General features: G+C 54.3%; 1 protein-coding gene across 1 annotated transcript in view; it reads left to right on the top strand.

Moving 5' to 3' along the window:
• F2 (coagulation factor II, thrombin) overlaps positions 1 to 17,813 on the top strand; it is a 287,050-nt gene that overhangs the window by 70,065 nt on the left and 199,172 nt on the right. The window contains exon 5 of the mRNA XM_085646657.1: positions 1,359 to 1,464. Coding sequence (XP_085502783.1) covers positions 1,359 to 1,464 — 106 coding nt within the window. The remainder of the gene's footprint in view (positions 1 to 1,358; positions 1,465 to 17,813) is intronic.

The raw sequence follows: 17,813 nt of genomic DNA, 5'->3' as shown, positions 1-17,813 counted from the left end.
CTCAGAGAACCCTCCACAGCTCCCTCCCTGCCTCGCTCCCTCATCCCCCCAGAGAACCCTCCACAGCTCCATGCCTGCATCACTCAATTCCCTCAGAGATACCTCCACAGCTCTACTCCATGCACCTCTCTCTCTCTGAGTGAATACTTCAGCTCAGCTCCCCTCCCTGCCCCTCTCCCTCATCCCCTCAGAGAGCCCTCCACTGCTCTCCTCTAAAAACCTCTTTCTCCCTCTCTCTCTCCCCACCCACCCTCTCTCTCTCTCGCTCGCTCGCTCTCTTTCTCTCTCGCTCACACTGTCTGAGTGAACCCCTCAGCTCCCCTCCCTGCCCCTTTCCCTCATCCTGCCAGAGAGCCCTCCACAGCTCTCGTCCATGCACCTCTCTCTCTCGCTCTCTCACTCTCTGAGAGATCCCCTCAGCTCAGCTCCCCTCTCTCTCATTCCCTCAGACAGCCCTCCACAGCTCTCCTCCATGCACCTCTCGCTCTCTAACTCTCTCTCTCTCTGAGTGAACCCCTCCGCTCAACTCCCCTCCCTGCCCCTCCCTCTCTCATTCCCTCAGAGAGCCTTCTACATTTCTCCTCCATGCACCTCTCTCTCTGTCTCTCTCTCTCTCTATCACTCCCTGAGTGAACCCCTCAGCTCAGCTCCCCTCCCTGCCCCTCTTTCTCATTCCCTCAGAGAGCCCTCCACAGCTCTCCTCCATGCACCTCTCTCTCTCTCTATCACTCCCTGAGTGAACCCCTCCGCTCAACTCCCCTCCCCACCCCTTTCTCCCATTCCCTCAACGAGCCCTCCACAGGTCTCCTCCATGCACCTATCTCTCTCTATCTCTATCTCTCTCTCTCTGAGTGAACCCCTCCGCTCAGCTCCCCTCCCTGCCCCTCTCTCCCATTCCCTCAGAGAGCCTTCTACATTTCTCCTCCATGCACCTCTCTCTCTCTATCACTCCCTCAGTGAACCCCTCAGCTCTGCTCCCCTCCCTGCCCCTCTCTCTCATTCCCTCAGAGAGCCCTCCACAGCTCTCCTCTATGCACCTCTCTCTCTCTAACTCTCTCTCTCTCTGAGTGAACCCCTCCGCTCAACTCCCCTCCCTGCCCCTCCCTCTCTCATTCCCTCAGAGAGCCTTCTACATTTCTCCTCAATGCACCTCTCTCTCTCTCTATCACTCCCTGAGTGAACCCCTCAGCTCAGCTCCCCTCCCTGCCCCTCTCTCTCATTCCCTCAGAGAGCCCTCCACAGCTCTCCTCCATGCACCTCTTTCTCTCTCTCTCGCTCTCATTCTCTGAGAGGACCCCCCAGTTGCCCGCCTGCCCTCTCTTGCGGCCCTCACTGACCCCCTTTGTCTTGCTCCACAGGTCACTGCGCCTTTGGCATCGGAGCCAACTACAGGGGCAACGTGAGTGTGACGAAGTCGGGCATCGAGTGCCAGTACTGGGCCAGCAACTTCCCCCACAAGACGCTGTAAGTGCCTGGGCCAGGGCAAGGCCCCGCCTCTTCGACGGTGATTGACAGCTGAGGACTAGGAAGGGTTGGGGTCGGGGCTGGCTCCAGCAGCACACCTCTGGTGTGGTCTCACTGGCAGGGTGTTTGGGGCCCTAGCACTGGAGCAGAAGGAGGGCGGATAGTGGTGGTCTCACTGGCAGGGTGTGTGGGCACCCAGCACTGGAGCAGGAGGAGGGCATAGGGTGGTGGTCTCACTGGCAGGGTATGTGGACCCCCAGCACTGGAGCAGGAGGATGGCGGTCTCACTGGCAGGGCGTGTGGGCCCCCTCGTACTGTAGTAGGGGGAGGGCGTAGGGTGGCGGTCTCACTGGCAGGGTGTGTGGGCCTCTAGCACTGAAGCAGGAGGAGGGCATAGGGTGGCGGTCTCACTGGCAGGGTGTTTGGGCCGCTAGCACTGGAGCAGGAGGAGGGCATAGGGTGGCGGTCTCACTGTCAGGGTGTGTGGGACAGTTATAAGGTCCCAAAGGCGAGACCTATTGGCTATGCCAATGCTTGTTGTACATGACTCTGATCTCTTGAAAGAGTCAAGCTTCATAAAAACTTCTTAAGAAAACCTTGTATTGGAATTTGTTCCTAGAAAAGAGTGAAGATCTTGACCTGTCCTGACATACCTTCAAGCATCGTTTCTATAACGGGGAAGGGGTCTCCCATTGTCAAGGACAAGTAAAATACTACTAAGTGGCTCTAATAACTACGGATTGCAAGGGACCGGCACCCAATACCCCCTAGTTCCTGATCAGAGCCACAAAGTACACTGACCACTGGTGTGGAAAAGTAGGTCCCTGAAAGGGGAACAGCCCTGTCCCTAGAAATTCCTACAAATCCGCTCATAGAGCGGGAGGAAGGGTGGGTCAGTAAGGAATCTGTGGCTACCTCTAGCCGCAGATTCCTTACCTTAGAATAGACACTCAAGCAATACCTTCTCGGAGGTGGATCTGTAGACCAATTTCACATGAGGAAGTCCTGCAGGATCGAACGGGCAAAATGCCCATTCCTACAGACCTGACTGTCCAGGCAGTAGTGCTGGGTAAGCGTGTGCAGGTAAGCCCACGTTGCCGTCTGGCAGTTGTCGAGGAGCAGAACTCCGTGGGCTAATGCAGTGGTTGCAGCTTTAGCTCTGGTGGAATGAACATGCAAACCGTCAGGGGGTTGCTTCTGAGGCAGTGTGCAGCAAATTTTGATTCAGAGCACTATTCATCATGCCAGTAGGTCCTCTTCTGTATGGCACGTCATTTCTTCACTCTGACATACCCCACGAAGAGTTGGTCATCCACCCGGAACTCTCGTGTGCGATCAAGGTCAAATAACAACCCTTTTTTGGGGTCCAGGTGGTGAAGTGGCTACTCTTCCTTGGAGGGATGAGGCAGAGCGTAAAATGTAGGCAGAGGGAAGGATTGGCCTATGTAAAATGGAGTGACCACTTTCGGGAAAGGAAGCTCTCCTATGAAGCACCTTTTAGTAGACAAGGCCTTAAGCTCATTGACCCTCCGGGCAGATGTTATTGCCACCAGGAAGGCCGTCTTGATGGCAAGGAGCCTTAGAGGACTATTGTGCAGGAGCTCAAAGGTAGCGCACATAAGGAAAGTAAGGACTTGATTGAGGTCCCACTGGGGCAAAATAAAGGGAGAAGGTGGAAACAAATGTTGTAAACCTTTCAGAAACCTATGTACAATTTGGGATTTGAGATGGGATGGCTGATCAGACAGTCGCTGAAATACCTGAGAGGTAGCCCTTCAGAGTACCCAGAGCAGAGACGTGCCAGGCAAGGGAAACAATGAACAAGATAACCTGAGCAAGGGGGGCAGAAAGGGGATGCATTTGACCTTCTGTACACCATGCCACAAATTTTGCCCAATAGCAGGCGTAAACCATCTTGGTGGAGGGATGCCTGGGTGCCAAGATAACATCACAGACCTCAGGAGGAAGGTCAAAAGCTGTCAACTGTCACCGCCCAATCTCCACGAGTGGAGAACCCTCCCTTGCTGCTTCGACAGAAGATCCTCTCAAAGGAGCAGTCTGATCAAAGGACCAATGGCCATCCTCAACAGCTCAGGATACCAGACTCTCCGCACCCAGTCCAGAGACACAAGGATGACTTGGGCCCAGTCACTCCTGGTCTTCTAGAGAACTTTGGGCAGGAGTGGTATGGGCGGAAAGGCGTACAGGAGGCCTGAGATGCACTCGAGATGCACAGTGTCGCTGAGCGAGAGCCGCCTTGGAAACTCCTTGGTGCAAAACTACTGACATTGTGCATTCTCGGTGGTGGAAAAAAGATCTAACCAAGGCTCTCCCCTCTGCTGAAAGAGACCTTGCACCACCTCTGGATGGAGACACTAATCCTGATCCAAAAAGGCATCTGTGGCTGAGTTAGTCTGCTCTTGCGATCACGGATCCCACCAGATGTTTAAGCACTAGGGATATGTCTTGCTGTTCCAGCCATGTCCAAAGATACAGGACCTTTTGACAAAGGGTGCACAACTCCACCCTGCACTGTTTGTTGCAGTACCCCATGGCGGTGGTGTTGTCTGTGAACACTTGCACTGGCCTTCCCTGGGTGGAGGGTAGAAAGGCTTCAATGCTAATCAGATTGCTCCAAGATTTTGATACGGAGTGCGGTTTCCACCTGAGACCAGAGTCCTCTGAACTCCACCTCTACCCGATGGCTGCCCCAGTGAAGCATCTCTCATTACTGTCGGATCAGGGAGATGGATCTGCTGGTGACCCAATCAGGGTTCGTAAGCCACCACTGTAGTTCCTTTATAGTTCCCTCCGAGATATGGACCCGGTCGGAGAGATTCCCCTGATGACGCGCCCACTGGAAATTCAGGTCCCACTGAGGAGCTGGCATATGCCAACGGGCATGATTCACAAACAGGATGCAGGAGGTCATGAGGTCCAGCAGCCTCAGAGTGAGTCTCGCTGAAATCCAGGATAGAAGCTGAAACATCGGTATCATAGCCTGAATATCCTGAACTCGCCATTCGGGAGGATAGGCCTGAAACGGCACCATATTCAATTCAGTTCAGTGTGACTTCGGCATGTTTATAGTGAACCACAGCTAATGCAGGAGGTCCGCTGTAGGTTTGAGGTGGGAGACGGCAGCCTCGGTTGAGCCCGCTTTCAACAGCCAGCCATCGAGATAGGGAAAGACTGGCACCCTTGATCACTGCAAATGAGCTGCAACCATTGGCATCAGTTGGTAAATACCTGAGGGCCGCTGGTAAGCCATTAGGGAGCACAAAGAACTAAAAGTACTTGTGACCTACTGTGAACTGCAGGTTTACACTTGTGGGCAGGCAGGACGGGAATGTGGAAATATGCGTCCTGCAAGTCCACGCTACCATCCAGTCTCCTGGGTCCAGGGACGACAAGACCTGTGCAACAGTGAGCATCTTGAATTTCTCCATCTTAGGGAAGAAATTGAGAGAGCGCAGGTTGAGGATAAGATGAAGACTTCTGTCCTTTTTGGGCACCAGAAAGTAGCGGGATTAGCAACCACGACCTACTTCTGGCATCAGCACTATCGCTATCGCTCCTTTGACCAAAAGAGCTGTCACTTCTTGGAGGAGAAGGGATAGGTGGTCCTCCATCAGCCTGTTGTAAGTGGGTGGCATTGAGGGAGGGGTAGTCTCAAAGGGGAGGGAGTAGCCCTTCAGATAATCTTCAGAATTCAGCAGTCTGATGTTATAAACCACCAGCAAAGCAGGTGATAGTGAATCCTGATGCTCACTGGATGCCCATGATGATAACTGGGCAGAAAAGGAAGGTTTGTAGGCTGCGGCAGCTGGGGGGGGGGGGGGGGGGGTGTACCGAGATGGCCCCTGGCTACCCAACCCACCGGCCTGCTAGGAATCGCATCCATGGCCATGCTATTTGGGCAGGGAAGGACATGGTTGCACACTTTGTCCGTGTCCATGAAAGGAACTAAATACAGATTTAGTTTGACAACCTGTAACGCCCTGAACGTCTCAGGATCGTTTAACAGACACGACAATGAGGACGCAACCACTTGTGAAGGGTTAGTTCTTTTAATGAAGGCAAATAAAATACAAAGAACAAACAAAGGTTATAGTCACTGGAATCTTCCAGGCTAAGTACGTTACCTGCCCACAGCACGGATGGTCCTAACCGTCCTCTGCATATACGCCGATCCCGGCGTATGCCAACAGAGGGCAGAAATGAAATGGCCGACAATGCCAATCGGTAGGCTGTGAGGGGCACGAAGAGTGTTGGGGAGAATCGAGGAGTCAGGGAAACACCCAGCCGGGGTCTCTACCTGAAGGGAGCAGCCGCTCAACCTCTTCCTCAGACTGCACCGGGACGCGGAGTCACCTCCTGGTGATGCGTCACCGATACCCCAATCACAAGCAAGAAGACTGAACCGAGAGCAGCCGCTCGATCGATCCTGTGGACTTCCGAGTCTGTAACGCGACAAACACCTCCTGGTGTGCGTTACAGCTGGCAGTCCCTGTGTCTCTGGTCGGGCTGGGAGTTACGACTCCAACCAGCAAAAGCGCCACTGCGCTTGGACTCAGCCGAGTCAAAAAGCGAAGCTCAATGGTTGACCGGTAGAGCTTCCGGGTCCTTCACAGGTGACGATGGGGCAAGACACGGCCCAGGGAGTAACGACTCGACCTACCTCCGTTCTTGCCTTACTGGAGCACCACTCCGGAACACTGCTCTTCACGAAGCAGGTACGTCGGTGTAAACACAATATCCGACAGCCTTGTACCTCCCGGTTCCTCCCTTTATAGGGCGTGTTTTCCTTGAGTTATGTAACAGCTCTCCTGTTTACATAAGGGCGTGTTTCCCTGGAGTTATGTAACAGCTCTCCTGTTTACATAAGGGCGTGTTTCCCTTGAGTTATGTAACAGCTCTCCTGTTTACATAAGGGCGTGTTTCCCTTGAGTTATGTAACAGCTCTCCTGTTTACATAAGGGCGTGTTTCCCTTGTATGACAGGAATTCTTGACAGTACATCCTCCCTCTCAGCGGCTCCCCACGGGTCCAGCGCTGGCAGGAAAACGCCGATGGAACAAGGAGACCAAGCGCGGAGCATGAACCCCTTCAGCCGGTTCCCATGAATGCTCCTCCGGGCCATAGCCTTTCCACGCAACCAGGTACCACAGCTTCCCCCTGCGCCATTTGGACGCCCGTATGCCCGACACTTCATACTCCACCTCCGACTCCACGCATACCGGCCTAGGTGTCCCAGACGGCTTGGAGGGTGCTGGTTTGAGCAATGATACATGAAAGACAGGGTGTATCCGCAATGACTGGGGCAAGCACACCTTCACGTTCACGGGACCCATACACTTGGTAATTCGATAGGGGCCCATGTACTTGGGATGGAACACACTGTTCTTTCGAAACCTCATGTTTCTTGTGGATATCCAGACGTAGTCTCCAGTGCGGTACAGTGGCCCGGGCCTTCTCTTCCTATCTGCCGCAGCCTTGTATCTTCTCTTGGCCTCTATTAGGACAGCCCTTGAGCGCATCAACGTGTCTTTTATGTGTGCCACCCTGTCCGCTGTGGCGGGAATCCTGTCCTCTCTGAACGGATGTAGAAATGGCAAGAACCTGGGATGTTGGCCATAGTTGCTATAGAACGGAGATGACTGTGTGGAGCTGTGAGTGGCGTTGTTATAGGCTATCTCTGCAACCCATAGCAAGTCGACCCATTCTTCCCTGGTCCACAAAACATCGCAGATACTGTTTGAGCGTTTGGTTCAGGCGCTCGGTTTGGCCGTCCGTTTGAGGGTGGTAGCCGGTGGACAGGGCGGTCTTAACATGCAGCGCAGTGCACCAAGTCTTCCAGAATTGCGCAGTAAACTGCGACCCCCGGTCCGACACGATCACCCCAGGTAATCCATGCAGTCGTACCACATTCTTTAGGAGTAGTGACGCCAATTCCCCGGCCGTAGGGACTCTCTTGCAGGGGATGAAGTGCCCCATTTACGTCAAGTAATCCACCACCACCAGTATTGCCGTCATCCCCTGGTCTACCGGTAGGCCCACCACGAAGTCCAGTGATATGCTATCCCATGGTCTATCCGGGGTCGGAAGTGGATGTAAGAGCCCTTGGGTTCGGCCATGGTCGGCCTTCATGGTAGCACACGTAGGACACTCCTGTCCCCACCTCCTGACATCCACTCTCATGGTTGGCCACCAGAAATGCCGTCCCATGCTAGCCACCGTTTTTTCAAAGCCCAAATGACCTGCGCATGGAGAGTCATGGCACCAGATGAATGCTTGTTTCCTTAGCCTAGGCGTGGGTATCAATAGGCACCTGCCCTTCAGGGGTATCCCGTCCTTCAGCTGCCATTCTCTGTGACTGAGGAGCCACCTCCGCCATGCGAATGACCTGATCCCTCTCTTTATTCCCCTCAGGAAAGTATCCGGTTGGATAACCCCCAATACCATCCTCGGGGAAATGATGGAACGCTCGGTTGCAGGCAATGGTTCCTTAACTGCAGATTGACGGGACAGGGCGTCCGCCTTCCGGTTTTCCGTCCCCGGCCGATATGTGATGCGGAAGTTGAACCCCGCAAAGAAGATCATCCACCGCAGCTGCCTGGGAGAAAGGTGTCTAGTGGCCGTCATGAACTGTAGGTTCCGATGGTCCGTGTACACCGATACCACATGTCTTGCCCCCATCAACCAATGCCTCCATTCGGTGAAGGCGTCCTTGATTGCGAGAAGCTCCTTCTCCGCAATATGGTAGTTGCGTTCGGCGTCGTTGAGTTTGCGGGACATGTACGCAACGGGATGAAGCACCCCTGTGTCGTGGTTGCGTTGGGACAAGATAGCCCCCAGCGCCACATCCGACGCGTCCGCTTCCACCACGTAGGGGAGATCCGGATCGGGGTGAGCCAACACCGGCGCCTTACCAAAGGCGCTTTTCAGGGCCTCAAAGGCTTTGTTCGCTTCAGGGGACCAGACAAACTCCTTGGACTTCCTCAGTAGCTGTGTGATTGGGGCCACCACTCCTGAAAATCCATCTATAAACCGCCTGTAAAAGTTGGCGAAGCCAATGAAACTTTGGACGTCCTTCACGCTTTGGGGCACCGGCCATTCTTTCACCGCCTTGATCTTTCGTTCTGCCATCTCCTGTCCCTCTGGACTCAGCATCACTCCGAGGAATTCCACGGATGTGACGTGGAAGTCACACTTGCTGAGTTTACAAAACAGCATGTTTTCCCTCAGCTTTTGGAGCACAGCTTTGACGTGGTGTACGTGCTCCTCCACACTGGACGAATAGATGAGGATGTCGTCGATATATACGACCACGTAGATATCCAACTCCTCTCTGAATACCTCATTCAAAAAGTACTGAAAGGCTGCCGGGGCGTTGCACAGACCGAACGGCATGACGAGGTACTCAAAAAGGCCGAACCTGGTCTTAAAGGCGGTCTTCCACTCGTCTCCGTCCCTCATGCGCACCAGATGGTATGCCCCTTTCAAATCCAACTTGGTGTAGATACGAGCTTTCTTGACCTGTTCCAGAAGTACACTGATGAGAGGCAAGGGGTACCGATTTTTTATGGTTATCGCATTCAATGCCCTAAAGTCCACACAGGCTCTCAGCTCCCCATTAGCCTTCGGGATGAAGAAGAGTGGCGAGGCGGCCGGAGACTTGGACGGGCGGATGAATCCTAGCTTGAGGAGTTTATCCAGGTACCCCTGGAGATGCACGTTTTCAGGCTCCGTCAGGGCATACAGCCTGCCGCTGGGAACGCTGGCCCCTGGCACCAGGTCGATCTGGCAGTCAAACTGTCTATGTGGTGGTAGCACTTCCGCCTTCACCTCATCAAATACATCCTCAAAACTGTGATAAGCCTGGGGGAGAGCCACGTCTTTTTCTGCCGCTGTAGCCACCGTCTGACTCCCGCTCTCATCTGCGTCAAGGGATTCCGTTCTTATTCCACAATGCAGGATGCAATACGGTGACGTCATTTCGATGCGATGTGTTGGCCAATCCACAAAGGGGTTGTGTTTCTGTAGCCACGGCAATCCCAATATGACGCCATATTGGGGCGCTCGGATGATGTTAAAATCGATTTGTTCCAAATGGTTCCTCCCATATCTCATCGGAAGGACCCCCGTGTGCTGTCCGATGGGCCCCGTCACCAATCGCCTTCCGTCTACCGCATAGACGTCTTCGGGTACTGCTTTGGGAAGAAGCACTAGCCCTAGCCTGCATGCCTCGTTGTGGTCCATAAACATGCCAGTGGCCCCTGAATCCACCATGGCCACAACGGGTATCCACTGGTCATGCACTCCCACGTGCACCGTGATAAACAGGTGTCGTTGTCCCTTAGTGACCGAGTTGGAAAGTGAAGGGATGGATGAGTGACTCCGAGATGCCCCTTCTCTGGTCTTGGAGTCCTCTAGTTTTCCGCCGGTATGTCCACCACAGCTGTTACCGACCGGTTGGCCCGATAACGTGACGTCTTCGGTTTGGCAGGGCATTCACGTACGTAGTGGCCTTTTTTGCCACAATATAGGCACAATCCTTGTTTACGGCGTGACTCTTTCTCCGTGGCTGTGAGGCTCGCTCGTATTGCGCTGATGTCCATGGGTTCTCCCTTGGATGCGGTGGAAGTTTCAGGACTTCCCACCGTCACATAGGATGGAAGGGATTTTCCTTTTCTCCCATGATCCCCCTTTCTTTCACTTAGCCTATGTTCCAGCCGTAATACCAGGTTGATAAGACCCTCACATGTCTTGGGTTGAGGGTCAATATGAGCCACGGCGTCCTTGAGCTCATCGCACAGCCCTTGATGGAAGAGCGCCGTCTGTTTAGCAACAGGCCACTTGGTTTCCGCAACCAGCCTTCGGAACGCGTTGAGATACTGCACCAGGTCGTTGGATCCCTGTCTCAACTCAAGCATTTCACGGTCCGCCGTGTACGAGTCAGCCCTTCTGTCGAATACCTTCAGGAATTCCTCGCGAAAAGCACCCCAATCACATAAGAGGGGGTCGTCCCTGCTCACCAGAGGTACGGCCCATTGTGCCGCGTTTCCAGCCAAATAGGATATAAGGAAAGCCACACGAGCCTGACTCGTGGGGAACGCCTTTGGTTTGCACGATAAATGTAGCGCCACTTGTGTGAGGAATACCTGCACTGTGTTAGGATCCCCACTGTACCTCTCTGGTGTTGCCAAGGGGATGGCTACCGGCATTTCCACTACTACCGCAGGGGTCTGGTTCGCGAGGGAGGTGCTGGGCGTGAGCGGGTCCAATTGGATAGCATCCAGTCTGGCTTTTACATCGGCTGTTTCTTGCCTAGAGGCAGCCACTTCAACTTGCATGGCCGCTAAAGCAGCCAGCACATCATCAAGTGTTGCCATGTCTGTTATCGACCGGGAGACAGTTAGTGTTATTAAGGTCGGATATTTTGTAACGCCCTGAACGTCTCAGGATCGTTTAACAGACACGACAATGAGGACGCAACCACTTGTGAAGGGTTAGTTCTTTTAATGAAGGCAAATAAAATACAAAGAACAAACAAAGGTTATAGTCACTGGAATCCTCCAGGCTAAGTACGTTACCTGCCCACAGCACGGATGGTCCTAACCGTCCTCTGCATATACGCCGATCCCGGCGTATGCCAACAGAGGGCAGAAATGAAATGGCCGACAATGCCAATCGGTAGGCTGTGAGGGGCACGAAGAGTGTTGGGGAGAATCGAGGAGTCAGGGAAACACCCAGCCGGGGTCTCTACCTGAAGGGAGCAGCCGCTCAACCTCTTCCTCAGACTGCACCGGGACGCGGAGTCACCTCCTGGTGATGCGTCACCGATACCCCAATCACAAGCAAGAAGACTGAACTGAGAGCAGCCGCTCGATCGATCCTGTGGACTTCCGAGTCTGTAACGCGACAAACACCTCCTGGTGTGCGTTACAGCTGGCAGTCCCTGTGTCTCTGGTCGGGCTGGGAGTTACGACTCCAACCAGCAAAAGCGCCACTGCGCTTGGACTCAGCCGAGTCAAAAAGCGAAGCTCAATGGTTGACCGGTAGAGCTTCCGGGTCCTTCACAGGTGACGATGGGGCAAGACACGGCCCAGGGAGTAACGACTCGACCTACCTCCGTTCTTGCCTTACTGGAGCACCACTCCGGAACACTGCTCTTCACGAAGCAGGTACGTCGGTGTAAACACAATATCCGACAGCCTTGTACCTCCCGGTTCCTCCCTTTATAGGGCGTGTTTTCCTTGAGTTATGTAACAGCTCTCCTGTTTACATAAGGGCGTGTTTCCCTGGAGTTATGTAACAGCTCTCCTGTTTACATAAGGGCGTGTTTCCCTTGAGTTATGTAACAGCTCTCCTGTTTACATAAGGGCGTGTTTCCCTTGAGTTATGTAACAGCTCTCCTGTTTACATAAGGGCGTGTTTCCCTTGTATGACAGGAATTCTTGACACAACCATAGAAAGACCCAAGGACCTGGCCATAGCCCGCTGTCTTTAAAGCGCTCCAGCGCCGAATCCACCTGGTCTCTAAAGAGAAGGGAGCCATCAAAGGGCATGTCCATGAGTGATGACTGGATGGTGTACAGTTCAGCTACTTTTTCTGTCTCCCGTTTTATGCATTGTCTGAAATTCCTGGAGTTAGAGCGTGGGTGGCAGGTAGCAGCCACACGAGGGCTCGTCTCGTTCGCACTAGCGTCCAGGAAGAGCAGGGCCAGAACCAGGCACCTGCCTCCTGCTTTCAGTGGCTCACCCATGTCTAGACTCAAAGAGTTGAGGATGCCCCCCTCCTTGAGTGTAGGAAAGGTTGCTAAGGGACTTTGGTACTTTAAATCAATGTAAAAATTACCAGCCGAATCAAATGTGGTATCAATGTGCAGAGAATGGCTGGAGTAATGACTGTAACAAAACGTTATTTTTCTACAACTTTAGTAAATCAAAAGAAAGCAAACAGGCAGGCTTTAGACAGTAAAAAAACATTAGGAACTAAAGCAATAACAAAACAGTATGCTTCTGGTATCTGGTTTGGGTGTCTCTTGGAAAATCAGGTGTTCAATAATGTCAATTGATGGTTTTTACAAATGGTGTCCTGGGTCCCCCTTAGTTCCACCCAGGACTGAGCACAAATCACACCCCTTAGCAGTTACCACTGAGGTACCCAGATAGAGCAGTACCAGGCTGTTCAAAGTTTAGGGGTTCCCCAGTCAGGGTGTGATTTTCAGGACCTTCTCTCTGAGATTGGTTTCAGGCAGTTCCTGTCATTTTGTTTATTAGCTTCAGACTGGTCCAGACAAAGTCTTTATGACTCAAATGCAGCAGGAAGAAATAGTGTAGCTGGGGGTCCCCTGACAGGAGAGACCATCCTTCAAATGGAAGGGAAAGGTATCCCGCCCTGTGGCTACTGAAAACCTACTGACGGCAGAGACCATCCTGGGAGAAGGGGTAGGATGGTTGAAGGAGTCACCCCAAGTGAGCTAAAAGAATATGTCACTCCTCAGCCCTGGCTACCGTAAATGGATCCCTGGGTCTCGCAAGTAAAGCACGCCCATAATCTCACCTCCCACCTTACACATGCAAAGTCACACACTCTCTCCCACATGGATGGAGTAAAGGAGACCTTTTAACAGGATGACCAGTAAACACCTCTCTTGTCTTCCACGAGACATCACAAACCCTATAGTCTCGTACGGACAGTAGTCACCCTCCAAAGGTGGGTGACCTTTGGGGCCCCCTGATCTCTGAGCCAAGTTCTGGGGCCCTCAGTAAACACGTGTACATGTTCGGGTCACCAAAGCAAAACCAAAGCCTGGAGAGATGCACCATGACAGCAGCAAAGAGCATGGTGCACTCACTCTGGAGCCACGCAGGGGACAACGAGGGTGCATTCACTCTGGAGCCACGCAGGGGATATCGAGGGTGCATGCAATCTGGAGCCACGCAGGGGATATCGAGGGTGCATGCGCTCTAGAGCCACGCAGGGGACAATAAGGGTGTATGCACTCTGCAGCCACGCAGGGGACAACGAGGGTGCACTCACTCTGGAACCACGCAGGGGACAATGAGGGTGCATGCGCTCTAGAGCCACGCAGGGGACAACAAGGGTACATGCACTCTGGAGCCACGCAGGGGATGAGGGTGCATGCGCTCTAGAGCCACGCAGGGGACAACAAGGGTACATGCACTCTGGAGCCACGCAGGGGACAACGAGGGTGCATGCGCTCTAGAGCCACGCAGGGGACAATAAGGGTACATGCACTCTGGAGCCACGCAGGGGACAACGAGGGTGCATGCACTCTGGAGCCACGCAGGGGACAATAGGGGGGCACGCACTCTAGAGCCACGCAGGGGACAACGAGGGTGCATGCACTCTAGAGCCACGCAGGGGACAACGAGGGTGCATGCGCTCTAGAGCCGCACAGGGGACAATAGGGGGGCACACACTCTAGAGCCATGGAGGGGACAATGACGGTTCATGCTCTCTAGAGCCATGCAGGAGACAACGAGGATGCATGTATTCTGAAGCCACGCAGGGGACAACGAGGTTGCACGTTCTCTACAGCCATGCAGGGGACAATGGCGGTGCATGCTTTCTAGAGCCACGCAGGGGACAACGAGAGTGTACGCTCTCTAGAACCACGCAGGGGACAACGAGGGTGCACACTCTCTAGAACCATGCAGGGGACAACGAGGGTGCACGCTTTCTAGAGCCATGCAGGGGACAATGACGGTGCACACACTCTAGAGCCACGCAGGGGATTGCGAGGGTGCACGCTCTCTAGAGCCATGCAGGGGACAATGACGGTGCATCCTCTCTAGAGCCACGAAGGGGACAACGAGGGTGCACGTTCTCTAGAGCCATGCAGGGGACAATGACGGTGCATGCTCTCTAGAGCCACTCAGGGGACAACGAGGGTGCACGCTCTCTAGAGCCATGCAGGGGACAATGACGGTGCATGCTCTCTAGAGCCACGCAGGGGATATCGAGGGTGCACGCTCTCTAGAGCCATGCAGGGGACAATGACGGTGCATCCTCTCTAGAGCCACGAAGGGGACAACGAGGGTGCACGTTCTCTAGAGCCATGCAGGGGACAATGACGGTGCATGCTCTCTAGAGCCACTCAGGGGACAACGAGGGTGCACGCTCTCTAGAGCCATGCAGGGGACAATGACGGTGCATGCTCTCTAGAGCCACGCACGGGATATCGAGGGTGCACGCTCTCTAGAGCCATGCAGGGGACAACGAGGGTGCACGCTCTCTAGAGCCATGCAGGGGACAATGACGGTGCATGCTCTCTAGAGCCACGCAGGGGACAACGAGGGTGCACGCTCTCTAGAGCCATGCAGGGGACAATGACGGTGCACGCTCTCTAGAGCCATGCAGGGGACAATGACGGTGCATGCTCTCTAGAGCCACGCAGGGGACAACGAGGGTACATGCACTCTAGAGCCACGCAGGGGACAACGAGGGTGCATGCGCTCTAGAGCCGCGCAGGGGACAATAGGGGGGCACACACTCTAGAGCCATGGAGGGGACAATGACGGTTCATGCTCTCTAGAGCCATGCAGGAGACAACGAGGATGCATGTATTCTGAAGCCACGCAGGGGACAACGAGGGTGCACGTTCTCTACAGCCATGCAGGGGACAATGGCGGTGCATGCTTTCTAGAGCCACGCAGGGGACAACGAGAGTGTACGCTCTCTAGAACCACGTAGGGGACAACGAGGGTGCACACTCTCTAGAACCATGCAGGGGACAACGAGGGTGCACGCTTTCTAGAGCCATGCAGGGGACAATGACGGTGCACACACTCTAGAGCCACGCAGGGGATTGCGAGGGTGCACGCTCTCTAGAGCCATGCAGGGGACAATGACGGTGCATCCTCTCTAGAGCCACGAAGGGGACAACGAGGGTGCACGTTCTCTAGAGCCATGCAGGGGACAATGACGGTGCATGCTCTCTAGAGCCACTCAGGGGACAACGAGGGTGCACGCTCTCTAGAGCCATGCAGGGGACAATGACGGTGCATACTCTCTACAGCCACGCAGGGGATATCGAGGGTGCACGCTCTCTAGAGCCATGCAGGGGACAACGAGGGTGCACGCTCTCTAGAGCCATGCAGGGGACAATGACGGTGCATGCTCTCTAGAGCCACGCAGGGGACAACGAGGGTGCACGCTCTCTAGAGCCATGCAGGGGACAATGACGGTGCACGCTCTCTAGAGCCATGCAGGGGACAATGACGGTGCATGCTCTCTAGAGCCACGCAGGGGACAACGAGGGTGCACGCTCTCTAGAGCCATGCAGGGGACAATGACGGTGCATGCTCTCTAGAGCCACGCAGGGGATATCGAGGGTGCACGCTCTCTAGAGCCATGCAGGGGACAATGACGGTGCATCATCTCTTGAGCCATGCAGGGGACTAGGTTGCACGCTCTTTAGAGCCACGCAGGGGACAACAATGGTGCACACTCGCTAGAGCCATGCAGGGGACAATGACGGTGCATGCTCTCTGGAGCCACGCAGGGGACAATGAGGGTGCACGCTCTCTAGAGCCATGCAGGGGACTAGGGTGCACGCTCTTTAGAGCCACGCAGGGGACAACAACGGTGCACACTCGCTGGTACCACGCAGGGGACTATGACGGTGCACGCTCTCTAGAGCCATGCAGGGTACAATAACGGTGCACGCCATCTGGAGCCATGCAGGGGAAAAAAGAGTGCATGCTCCTTAGAGCCTTGCAGTGGACAACACCGGTGCACACTCTCTAGAGTTACGCAGGGGACAACAGCAGTGCACGCTCTCTAGAGCCATGCAGAAGACGACACCGGTGCACGCTCTCTAGAGCCATGCAGAGGATGACGACGGTGAACGCTCTGTAGAGCCATGCCGGGGATGACAGTGCACGCTCTCTACAGCTATGCATAGGACAACAATGGTGCATGCTCTCTAGAGCCATGCAGAGGACGACGACGGTGCATGTTATCTAGAGCCATGCAGGGGTCGAGGGTGCATGCTTTCTAGAGCCATGCAGGTGATGAGGGTGCACACTTTTTAGAGCCATGCAGGGGACAACAACGGTGCACGCTCTCTAGAGCCATGCAGGGGATAACAACAGTGCACGCTCTCTACAGCCATGCAAGAGACAATGACGGTGCACGCTCTCTAGAGCCATGCAGGGGACAACGAGAGTGTACGCTATCTAGAGCCATGCAGGGGATGAGGGTGCATGCTTTCTAGAGCCATGCAGGGCACGAGGATGCATGCTTTCTAGAGCCATGCAGGGGACAACAACGGTGCACGCTCTCTAGAGCCATGCAGAGGACGACGACGGTGCATGTTATCTAGAGCCATGCAGGGGATGAGGGTGCATGCTTTCTAGAGCCATGCAGGGCACGAGGATGCATGCTTTCTAGAGCCATGCAGGGGACAACAACGGTGCACGCTCTCTAGAGCCATGCAGGGGATAATGACAGTGCACGCTCTCTACAGCCATGCAAGAGACAATGACAGTGCACACTTTCTAGAGCCATGCAAAGAACGACGATGGTGCACACTCTCTAGAGCCATGCAGGGGACAACAAGAGTGCACGCTCTCTAGAGCCATGCGAGGACGACACCGGTGCACACTCTCTAGAGCCAAGCAGAGCGCGCGATGGTGCATGCTCTCTAGAGCCATGCAGGGGACAACGACAGTGCACGCTCTCTACAGCCATGCAAGAGACCATGATGGTGCACGCACGCTAGAGCCATGCAGGGGACAACTACAGTGCATGCTCTCTAGAGCCATGCATGGGACAAAAACGGTGCACGCTCTCTAGAGCCATGCAGGGGACGAGGGTGCACGCTCTCTAGAGTCATGCAGGGGACGAGGGTGCACGCTCTCTAGAGTCATGCAGGGGACGAGGGTGCATGCTCTCTACAGCCATGCAAGAGACAATGATGGTGCACGCACACTAGAGCCATGCAGGGGACAACAGTGCACGCTCTCTAGAGCCATGCAGGGGACAACAACGGTGCACACTCTCTAGAGCCATGCAGGGGATGAGGGTGCACACTCTCTAGAACCATGCAGTGGATGAGGGTGCACACTATCTAGACCCATGCAGAGGAAAACGAGGGTGCACGCTCTCTAGAGCCATGCAGGGTATAACGCCAACATTTTGTGCTTTTACACCATGCTCTTTACACAGAACATCTGTGTATGCCAGAACCTGCAGGAACCTTCATCTGTGTATGCCTGAACCTGCAGGAACCTTCATCTGTGCACGCCTGAATCTGAAGGAACCTTTATCTGTGCATGCCTGAACCTGAAGGAACCTTCGTCTGTGGATACCTG

This window comes from Triturus cristatus, chromosome 3_1 (assembly GCF_964204655.1).
Source record: "Triturus cristatus chromosome 3_1, aTriCri1.1, whole genome shotgun sequence".
Lineage (NCBI taxonomy): Eukaryota > Metazoa > Chordata > Amphibia > Caudata > Salamandridae > Triturus > Triturus cristatus.
Note: the sequence above shows the minus strand (reverse complement) of the source record. Positions and strands in the feature narration are given on the sequence as shown.